General features: G+C 36.2%; 1 protein-coding gene across 1 annotated transcript in view; it reads left to right on the plus strand.

Annotated features, from left to right (window-relative positions):
- The first annotated feature begins 1,697 nt into the window (after positions 1–1,697).
- stip1 (stress-induced phosphoprotein 1) overlaps positions 1,698–10,801 on the plus strand; it is a 12,739-nt gene continuing 3,635 nt past the window's right edge. Inside the window, exons 1-8 of the mRNA XM_073839452.1 lie at positions 1,698–1,756; positions 3,768–3,977; positions 4,063–4,204; positions 5,262–5,403; positions 7,354–7,519; positions 8,220–8,346; positions 9,237–9,339; positions 9,422–9,542. Of these exons, the coding sequence (XP_073695553.1) occupies positions 1,748–1,756; positions 3,768–3,977; positions 4,063–4,204; positions 5,262–5,403; positions 7,354–7,519; positions 8,220–8,346; positions 9,237–9,339; positions 9,422–9,542 (1,020 nt within the window). The 5' untranslated portion in view covers positions 1,698–1,747. The remainder of the gene's footprint in view (positions 1,757–3,767; positions 3,978–4,062; positions 4,205–5,261; positions 5,404–7,353; positions 7,520–8,219; positions 8,347–9,236; positions 9,340–9,421; positions 9,543–10,801) is intronic.

The following is a 10,801-nucleotide window of genomic DNA, read 5'->3' on the forward strand; positions in this document are numbered from 1 at the left end:
ACAGATTCGATAACAGCTGTGCACATGTGTCTGGTGTATTTCTAATGTTCTCATCTCATCTGACAGACTAATCCTCCTCCACTGATTGAAGTCAGACACAGATATTATAATTCCACTCCACTTCTGGTCATCCTTGATCGGACATAGCCCTGCTGAGCACTGACACAACTTCATTCAACATTTAACTGAACAGTGGAGGGTTTGTGTGTTCGATTGTTCTCTTTTAATCACTAAACTGTGCTCTGATTTCTGATTGAGATGCTGGTTTCACAGGTTCAGTGCAATCCATGGCCAGACTTGCTAGTTTTTGAGTCACTGCAAACCCTCTTTTGGCATTTATTATAAGAAATAAGTAATTAACAGTGATCAATATCTGCATTTGTAAGTGACTGGTTATGCACCTGTATGCAGTTACACAATGTTTTTAATGCATTTTTGTTTGTTATCTGTTTTTTGTTTTATAGCCCCTTTATACTTGTTTCTGTCCTAACTGTCCTCCTGAACTAATTTCTTAAAAATAAAAGATAATTAAACGTTTAGACGATTATTAAAGCACACATATAAAATGGGTTACTTTTATGATCATTTTTAGTGTATTTTTTTTTTTTTTTTTTTTTAATCACAGCATGTTCAGCAAACTGTCATTTCCCACAATAACAGATATTTTAATTCATTTTATATTTTTAAAGTATGTCCTGTTTAAAATCTAATCTTCTGAATCTAGCTTAGATTTTTTGTCTTGTTTCCAGCCAAAATATCTAAAAATTCTTAAATCAAGAAGGGTTTTCTAGACGAGTAAAAAAAAAAAATTCTTGTTTTCAGAAAAAAACAAGTCAAAATGAAGTGACAGAACAAGCAAAATAATCTGTCAATGGGGTAAGAAAAAAATCTTATTTCAAATGGAATACAAGAATATATTTTTCTAACCCACTGGCAGATTATTTTGCTCGTTTCAAGCAAAAATGCACGTAATTTTGACTTGTTTTTTCTGAAAACAAGACAACAATTTTTACTCATCTAGAAAATCCTTCTTGATTTAAGAATTTTCAGATATTTTGGCTGGAAACAGGACAACAAATCTAAGCTAGAAAATCATTTTTTGCAGTGTGTATAGGCAAGATATGTAAATTAAAATGATATGCATGAAAAACTGAGAACACAAACACAACTTTATGAATCAAAAACTAAACATAAATTATTATAAAAACATGACGTCATAATGATAAATGATAAATATGTTCCGTTTGGAAATATCATGCTGCAACACAGAATTCCAGAACAGTTCTGGAACATTCAGCATCTTTCCTCATCAGCTCTAGCGCTCGTCTAGTCACCAGTCCACCGCTGAACCAATCAGAGCCCGCAGCGCTGCACAGCAGGGGCTACCGCGGTGCGAAAAGTAAGTTCTTCTTTTTCTCCTATGGCGCTTTCATTCGGGTTGCCATGCATCACGTACCAGAATTTTCTAGAGACAAATTTTGCTTCATGATTAGGCTACATATTCTAACTTTCATGGGATGCTAATAAAAACAAAAGCATAATGACTTTAAATAAGTAAGAATGTGCGACTATGAGTAGTTTTTCAGAATGTAATTTAATTTCAGTGACGAATGCTGACTTAAATAAAACTTTATTTATGCGGGTGAATCTACAACACCTGGCAACCCGTCTCTGGCTCCAGTGATAATAGGCAGAGAGGCGGAGCGACGCTAGTGTCTGGTAGATTCTGGAACCTCATGCCCACGCGATGGAGAAAGTAAGTAACTCTTATATCATACAGTATACATTACATATGAAGAAAACGTGGCTTTTTAAATCACTGCGCACAATAAACCAAGCTAGAAGTGTTATATTTGTTTGCGTGTTTCAAAGACACACTCAGTGTATCTCATTATAAACCGCATCAGTGATAGTAAGAGCTAACAGCTAACAACGCGTTAGCAGCTGAATGACACGCTGTGCTTTAGACTGCTATCTGCACTAACAGTTGTTCTGACAGGGATATCTGAAAGAACATGATCATTACTAGTACAGATTTTGATCTGTGTGAATAAGGCATGTTTATTCATTTGTTCGATCTCCTCCATCAGTTAGCAAGTTAGCATAAGCTCCCCTCAGATCTGCAGACTAACGTTAGTGTTTGTGTGAAGGGCGGAACGTGATTTCATTCATCTCCTCGTGGGTTTATTTATCTGTTGTGAATAAATATTGTGTGTTAGACCGTCAACAAGTCCTGGAGAAGTGTATTTAAGATTGTTAGTTAATAATCCGGGTCATAATGCGGAACTTCCTACAGGATTCGATCAAAACCCGAATTAAAACGAGTTTTTAAGTTGCGCTCAAGGAATTTAAAAGTCTTCTCTATCCTATCTCTTTTATTCCATTGAGATTATGATGTTTATATTGGTGTCTGTTAAATAGTTCTGTCATTAAACAGTGATTTAGATGGTTTGAGCAGTGATTTAGCAGAGATAAGTGACTGAATGTGAGTCTGTCAGCTGTCACTGCCGTTTATTTCGAGTCTCTACAACAGATGCTGCTGTTTCTAGGAGCTTTCGTTTAATTCCATGTCATTCTAACGACAATTCAGTGGATCAAATACGAAAAGGGGGTTTCAAACCATAAACAAACAAATAATGATAATCATAATAATGAATGTTTGTGATAAAGCTTCAAATTCGGCCTTTTCTCGAACTTTCGAATGTCTGTCATAATACTTATTGATATTTTTCAATTATTCTTCAAGCCCCTAGGTTACACCCAACTGTCAGCAAGAAGTTAAGTTAAATAAAAATGATCTAAAATATAAAGAAAGTTAGTATAGTCACTTGTGCGTTTATATAGTAAGTACAGGTCAGAGTAACATTTCTCATTTATGATGGTAAATTAATTGAGTTATATTGTAATTCAATGTAATGGTTAAAATTGTAGAATACCCATAATGCACTGGTGATGTAAAAGAAAATTACAATTTTAACAAAAATACCAAAATAACAGTTATTTTTCCCCAAAAATGTAACGATAACCTAACAATTATCAAACATTTAAGAGCAAGTATTAACAGCCAAAATTTGATTAATTGCATCCAAAATAAGTTTGTTTACATACAAAAAAAAGTGTATATACATATTTACACTTGTGTATATAATATATTTTATATATATATATATATAAATAAAAAATATTTATATTTACTATATACATAATAAATATACACCGTACACATATATAGTATGTAAACATAAACTTGGATGCGACTTAAACTTTTGGATGCCATTAATTGCAATTAATCGTTTGACAGCCCTAAGAAGAAAAAAACGCATGTAAAGCAAACAAAAAAGTATATATATATATAAAATAATATTATTATTTATGTTTTTTAACTTGGTATTTTATATTTATTTAAAGATGTGAAAAGACCAAAGTCCAGATTTTTACATTGAATTTAAATTTGTTCAGTTTGTTGCATTTTTTGTTATATTTTGATTAAATTTTTCTTTGTGTGTAATATCACTTTTGTAAGTTTAATGTTGATCAATTATACAGTTAGTAAAGGAGTAGTTTACCCAAAAATATTTAAAACAAACACTCTGCTAGGTCGTTTATACTTAAACTTTATTTTGAGCAGATGTGCAAATCAAATGTTTAAGAGCTTGAACAAAAGATTATTGCCACGCACTAACACTGAACCAGAAACAACACAGAGTACAGTAAAACACAGTGATGGAAGAGGAGTTTGAGGTCTCTCCACTACTTTCTCTCGTCAGGCATCACAACTGAAAGATCAAGGCAACAAGGCGCTGAGCGCAGGAAATGTGGACGAGGCGGTCAGGTGCTACACGGAGGCGCTGACGCTAGACCCGTCCAATCACGTCCTCTTCAGCAACCGCTCCGCCGCATACGCCAAGAAGGGGGACTACGACAATGCCCTGAAAGACGCCTGCCAAACCATAAAGATCAAGCCGGACTGGGGCAAGGTGAGCCGCTGTTGCTGTTGGTGTGGCTCTTCTGCTGGAGTACTGGGTTTCTTACAGATGCGTTATGGTTATCTTATTTTTTAAGGGTTACTCAAGAAAAGCAGCTGCTTTGGAGTTTCTCGGGCGACTAGAGGATGCCAAAGTGACCTATCAGGAGGGCTTACGCCAGGAGCCGTCCAATCAGCAGCTCAAGGAGGGTCTTCAGAACATTGAAGCCCGGCAAGCAGGTAGAGAACGGACACAAAACACAACACTGATACAAAACCAACTTACCCTTACTTTTGAGAAAAACATTTTCATGTCATATACAAATAGAAACATAAAGGTCTTCACAGCAACAAACTGTGTCTTAACTTGACAAATGTTACTGAATGTAATGACCGTGCTATCACTACTATAATAAAACATTGAAACAATATTTAATAGAAAAAATATATTCACAAGAAAATTGTAAATGCACACAATACACAGTATTCCTGAAAAACAGAAATAATATAATGATTTTTTTTTATAAAATCGAATTAATCTATACACTAGTTAGACATGCTTTTGAGTATTAAAATGTAATGAAACTATTAAAATGTCATCCAGAAAATTAATGGAAAACAGATTCACAGAATTTGAGAAAAATAATAAAACGTATTTCATAGGGCCTTAATTTCATTTTAGTTAAACCTTAATAAAATGCTGTTAAATTGTAAGTTTCATGATTTATTAGACATACTTTTTGATTAATATTGTTTAATGTAACCATTTAAGTAAAATTAAGAAATAAAACGACTTATTTGTCCTTTAGTTTGTTACTTGCATCTGTGTTCTTATTATTAATAACAAAGATAAAGATACAAACATGACTATATCATGATATAAATTGTGAAAAAAAAAAAAAAAAACAGTATCATGAAATAAGATGTGGCTTTATTCTTTTTAGCTCTCACCAATGTTGCAAAGATCTCTCCATACCTGTAGTCTCAATAGTTGCTCGCCATAGTCCTGTGTAGCAGCGCTGACATTGCATTTTATTTATCTATTTTTTTAAAGCAGGATGAAATGCTTTTTTTTATAGATAAAATACCCGTAACCACTGTTTGGATCATCTATTATTCATTTGCTTTACCTATAATTCTATGTTTTTGTTATTTGAGTTCAGTAGTGTGGAGAGATGTTAGTCAGGTTTCATCCTGAAGTCAACATGTTGTGATTGTGGCAGCATTAGTAGTGTGAGTAGAGGAGAGGTGAAAATCTAAGCTATTTACTGCAAATACTGATGTTGTTTTCTTTCAGAGAGAAAGATGATGAACCCGTTTTCCATTCCTAACCTGTATGAGAAGCTGGAGGGCGACTCTCGAACCCGAGCGCTGCTGTCTGACCCCAGCTACAGAGAACTGCTGGAGCAGCTCCGGAACAAACCCTCTGAGCTCGGCACGTAGGTGACCCTCTGCTCTTCCGTTTGTGTGTCCGTAACGCAGTCAGCCGTCATTAGCACTTCATAATCTGCAGCACTAAGCGAAGGTCTGTTGTACAGAAGGTTGCTGATATTTAGCATTTCTTATTGGCATCAGTTAATAAGACAACCAAGGGAATAGTATGTGCACTATATTGCCAAAAGTATTGGGACACCCCCTCCTAATGAACAGGTTTGACTACTCTAGTCATTTCCATGAGTACAAATCCTAATGTTTAAGCATGAAATGATATTCCAGGGTATTGTATGATTTTAATTTTATGAGACAGAACCCTTTTCTGTTCTGTCATGACAATGTCATTGTGTATAAGGCAAGGTTCAAAAAGAAATGATTGGTTGAGTCAGTGTGGAAGAACTTGACTGGTCTGCTAATATCAGCTGAACACCTCTGGAGTGACATTAAATGCAGACCTTGAGACAAAAACTCTTCACCAAACACCAATGACCTCTATGTCTTTAAATAGTGAGATATCATATTAGTCAGTTTATATCAGCCACTCTCCTCTAAAATATCAGCCATGGGGAGAAAAAGAGGCCTGTGTCTCGACCACTACTCTTCTATTCCACTAAACACATAATGACAGTCTGACTGTACGGTGTCCTGCTTGTACTCTGCTATATTGATTGACACTGGACCTGAAATATTGATTTGAGATTTGTCAAGTTATCTGAGAAGAGAGAAGAGACGCAAAACTAGTGTAGTTCTGTAGAAAATAAGTCACTTATACAGTTGGGCATATCATGATTTTCACACAACTCTTAAAGGGGTCCTATTATGCTCTTTTACGAAGTCTTGATTTAGTTTTGAGGGTATACGCATTATTTTTTTCAATAATTTAGATTATTCCAATAGCATTCTCCCCAGGCTGGCACAAATGGCTCGATTAGTTCCGGGTTTGAAGTTCCGCCTTCTGAAAAATGAAACGTGTTGTGATTGGTTAGCAGTCCCACTGTGTTGCAATTGGCCAACAGCTTAGACTGTGTTTCTTACAAAAATACATCGGATCACTAAAAGAGGCTTTTACTGACCCCTCCGGAGCCATGTGAGGTACTTTTTATTATGGATCGACTTGTTTTGGACTGATGGAGAGAAACACCAGTCTATGCCGTTCTAAATCTTGGGAGTGGCAGGATTATTTTTAATATAACTGATTGCATTCGTCTGAAAGAAGGAAGTCATATTCAGCTAGGATGCATGGAGGGTGAGTTAATAACCCATTACAGTAGTGTTGGTCCTATCATCAGCCTGCGAGATCGTAGATACGTGATATTATCATTACTGTGCTCATTTATTGAATGATTTACATGCCCCAAACCAGCTCCAGCGTACGGCTAGTGAAGCTATCTACACTCTATGATGAATTGTGATATCATAGCATCCGGAAAACAAACGCTGTAGTCCAAACAAGCCGTTCTTTTTAGTTCTTGACTAAATATCTCCCTTTGGAGTGGACTTTGAGATTTGTGTCTTTGTAGATGTTTTTCTGCCCACATATACACACCGGCTAAAATTCAAAAAGTGAAAAAGCATAATAGGATCCCTTTAAACCGCACAACTGTTTTTGACATTTGATATAACGAAGAGTTGCTTGAGCCCCAAATCAGTGTTAAAATGATTTTAAAATTCATATGACACTGAAGACGGGAGTAATGATGCTGAAAATTCAGCTTTGATCACAGGATATATTACATCTCAGAATGTATTCAGATAGAAAATGTTCCTGAAAGTGTAAGAATATCACAGAATGCACGTCTTTTGGCTTTCCACTTAAATGAGCCGAATATTAAATATAGCCTGCTGAACATTTTGACAAGTGAAGTAGTTAATCTGATGTTGTGAGTGAATCTAGAAACGGGCTTCTGTTCTCCAGAGTGTTAGTGTTGTAATCTAGTCCTGTTGTTGTTGTGTAGGAAGCTGCAGGATCCGCGTGTGATGACCACTCTGTCTGTGCTGCTGGGGCTGGATCTGTCCGGAATGGATGAAGAGGAAGAAGTGACTCCGCCTCCTCCACCCAAACCCAAAGAGACGGCCCCGCCCCCTCCTAAAGAAGAAGACCTGCCCGAGAACAAGAGAATGGTACTCTGTCAGAACACACCTGCGGTGCTCTCGCTCTGGGCCTGAATTCACAAAACATTTTATCTGGACACTAAGAGTTCTCCTAAATGGCAGGAAAAGTTTTTAGCCAAGTGTTTTTTCTTAAAACCTATTCACAAAGCTGCTGAGACACATTTCTACTAAAGAATAGAGGGAAGTCTTAAGCTAAGAGTAAGGGTGGGGTTAGCCTTAGTGCTATGGACGATGGCAGCATGATTATTAGGTTGCCTACTTCAGCTTTTTATTCTACTTCTTTTTGGACTAAATTTCTGAACGCTATTCCTCCTAGAGCTTTCAAGATAGAAGCACCAAACTCAGGCCAGCTCTTCATCTCACGTAGTGTGCTCTATCTTTTCAGACTGATCCGATTTACAGTTTTCATCAAACTGAAGATTAAAATCATAAAAGTCCAATTGACTTGCATTGATGGAATGTTCAAATGAGCCAACACTATTCAAACTCCCACAATCCCTTGAAACTCGATCAAACTTCCCTTAATAATGTTGTGTATTCACATATAGTGCATTTTGCATGCTTGACTTTAAATGCAATAACAAATGGCTTTTGAATATAAGTCACCTCACATTTCAGATGCTAAAATAATTGCTTATGGTGGCTTGTATTCTATAAAATATGGAGAAGCTGTGACTGGTGTCTGTCCTGATCCTGATGATTGTTCCAGGCCTTGAAGGAGAAGGAGCTTGGAAATGCAGCATATAAGAAGAAAGATTTTGCTACTGCACTGAAGCACTATGAGGAAGCTCTAAAGCACGATCCCACCAACATGACCTATCTGTTAAACCAAGCAGGTAAGAATTATTCACTCCTTACAGCCGCAGTTTAGTCCATAGTCATATTCTCTGTCCTTCCACCTTCCTGTCTGTCTCTGCTCAAAACAGAAAGTGGAAAACAACAATAAATATAGCACATACATATAAGACTCAAAGTAATAGTTAATGTACTGTTGTTTAGGACTGTATTTCTCAACTATATCCATACTACACACTGGTCCTGTAATATACTACCAAAATGTTGTACAAAATTGTCCTTAAAAGCATTAAGGTGTGGTAATGTTATCGGACGCTGTAAAGACACAACAATATGCAAAACTCAATGTTTTGTTTTGCAGCGTGTGTAATGCTCTCAGTAGGTAATGAGTACATTTGTCATTTGTAAATACTAAGTGATGCATATTAAGTCAAATTAACTTACCCACTTTACACAATACATTTTTTTATGGGTAGAAACACGAGAAACTTCAGTGAGATTTTTGTCAAGTGTATAAGTTTTATTTTAAATAACCTTGCATTTTTAGTTGTAACTTTTCAGTGTTTCTTTTTTGTTTAGTTTTGTGCTTTGTCTTTTTTTTTAATCACAAAAAACATGAATACTAAAAATAGTTTCAGTTTTAGTTTTTATTTCCTGTTAGCAATTTTTGTGCTTCAATAATGTTCCATTTCAGTTAGCTGTAAGCATTTCTCATTTTGCTTTTGGTCTAATATCCAGTTCATTTAATTTTATCTGCACCTCTTACGGTGTTTGTTAGCTTTTGCTCTTCCAGTTCTGCTCTGTGCAGATAGAAGCGTTCATTGAGGAGGTTCAAAGTCTTACATAAGATGAAACCACTTTAACTGCTCTCACAAACCCATAACTGCTACAAGTGGATGCTTTGGAGTAAGAGCTTCTATTTCTCTCTCAGCTGTTCATTTCGAGAAGGGGGAGTTCGATAAGTGCCGAGAGCTGTGTGACAAGGCCATCGAGGTGGGCAGAGAGAACCGCGAGGATTACAGACAGATCGCCAAGTAAGCTTTCTCTACTAGAACCAAACACAATTGTTGGTTTTTGTACCGCTGTACTGATGTATTTGCTTCTGTTGGTCTGCAGGGCGTACGCCAGGATCGGAAACTCCTACTTCAAGCAGGACAAGTACAAGGAGGCGGTCCAGTTTTTTAACAAGAGTCTGACAGAGCATCGCACACCTGATGTGCTCAAGAAGTGCCAGCAGGTCATTGCTTTTAGAACCATTAATATTGTGAAGATTCCTTACTTAGATTTTTGTCTTGTTTCCAGCCAAATAATCTTAATTCTTAAATCAAGAATGATTTTCTAGACGAGTAAAAATTGTCTTGTTTTCAGAAAAAAAACTATTCAAAATTTAGTTTTTGCTTAGAACAAGCTAAATAATCTGCCAATGGGGTAAGAAAAATAATCTTGTTTTCTGTTTGAAATGAGACATTTTTTTTCTTACCCCATTGGCAGAATATTTTGCTTGTTTTAAGCAAAAACTTGCTTGTTTTTTTCTGAAAACAAGACCATAATTTTTACTCATCTGAGATGATTTTTTTTTATATAGATTTGTCTTGTTTCCAGACCAAATATATATAAGTAAGAAAAGCATATTTTGCAGTGAGAAATTTAAAAGCCTAATTTTTAGTAGGGATGCACCGAATATTTGGCCGAATATATTTCTGCCGAAAGATTTTTATCACCGAAACAGGAACCGTGGCCTACACGTGTTTGTCTGAAGCAACACTTCTGCGGTGTGGACGTATTTCAGTATATCTGAGAAAGACCCACGGATAGCGATTTGCAAAACTTGTAATGCCGAAATTTCCAGAGGGGTGTGTCTGCAGTGGTGAGTGCAGCCAGTGGTGAGAGCAGAGATGGACACAGATGTAGCTTTCAGTGAGGGAAAAACACTGGCTTTACGTTGGTGTTACGTCGCAATATTTTAAAGATATATCTTTTCTATATACTGTATTTTTATAAATATTTGTTTTAAACCATATGGATATCAGTATCACACAAGCAACATGAAAACTGCGCAATATGTGAAAGTGAAAGTAAAAACTGACAGTGCTTTCAGCATCTGACCTGCATTCTCTCAGAGACAATGAGAGATGGTTATACTCCATATGCTGATATTAATTTAGTCCCCTAATATTTTACTTGTGCCCCGAACATGGTGGGAAAAAAATAAAAAGAAACGTATTTTGTGTAAGGTTTGTTTTTGAAAGTCGGTTCTTGAAATAAAGTTCTTAATTTTCATTGATGACTGCAGTGTTATTAGGGGTTAAGAAAGTCTTATGATTTCAGGTGGTCTCAAATGTGGGACTGAAAGATAAGAATTGCGATGAAACTTCAAAAGGCTATTCATTGAATAAATATGAGCGCTGCACGTTTCAAAGTCATTTGCTGCTCTGCTTTGTGTAATATTATTCTGACAGCGCCTCCTGCTGCAAGAGAAACACAGGTGAAAATGTG

This window comes from Garra rufa, chromosome 5 (genome assembly GCF_049309525.1).
Source record: "Garra rufa chromosome 5, GarRuf1.0, whole genome shotgun sequence".
Classification (NCBI taxonomy): Eukaryota; Metazoa; Chordata; class Actinopteri; order Cypriniformes; family Cyprinidae; genus Garra; species Garra rufa.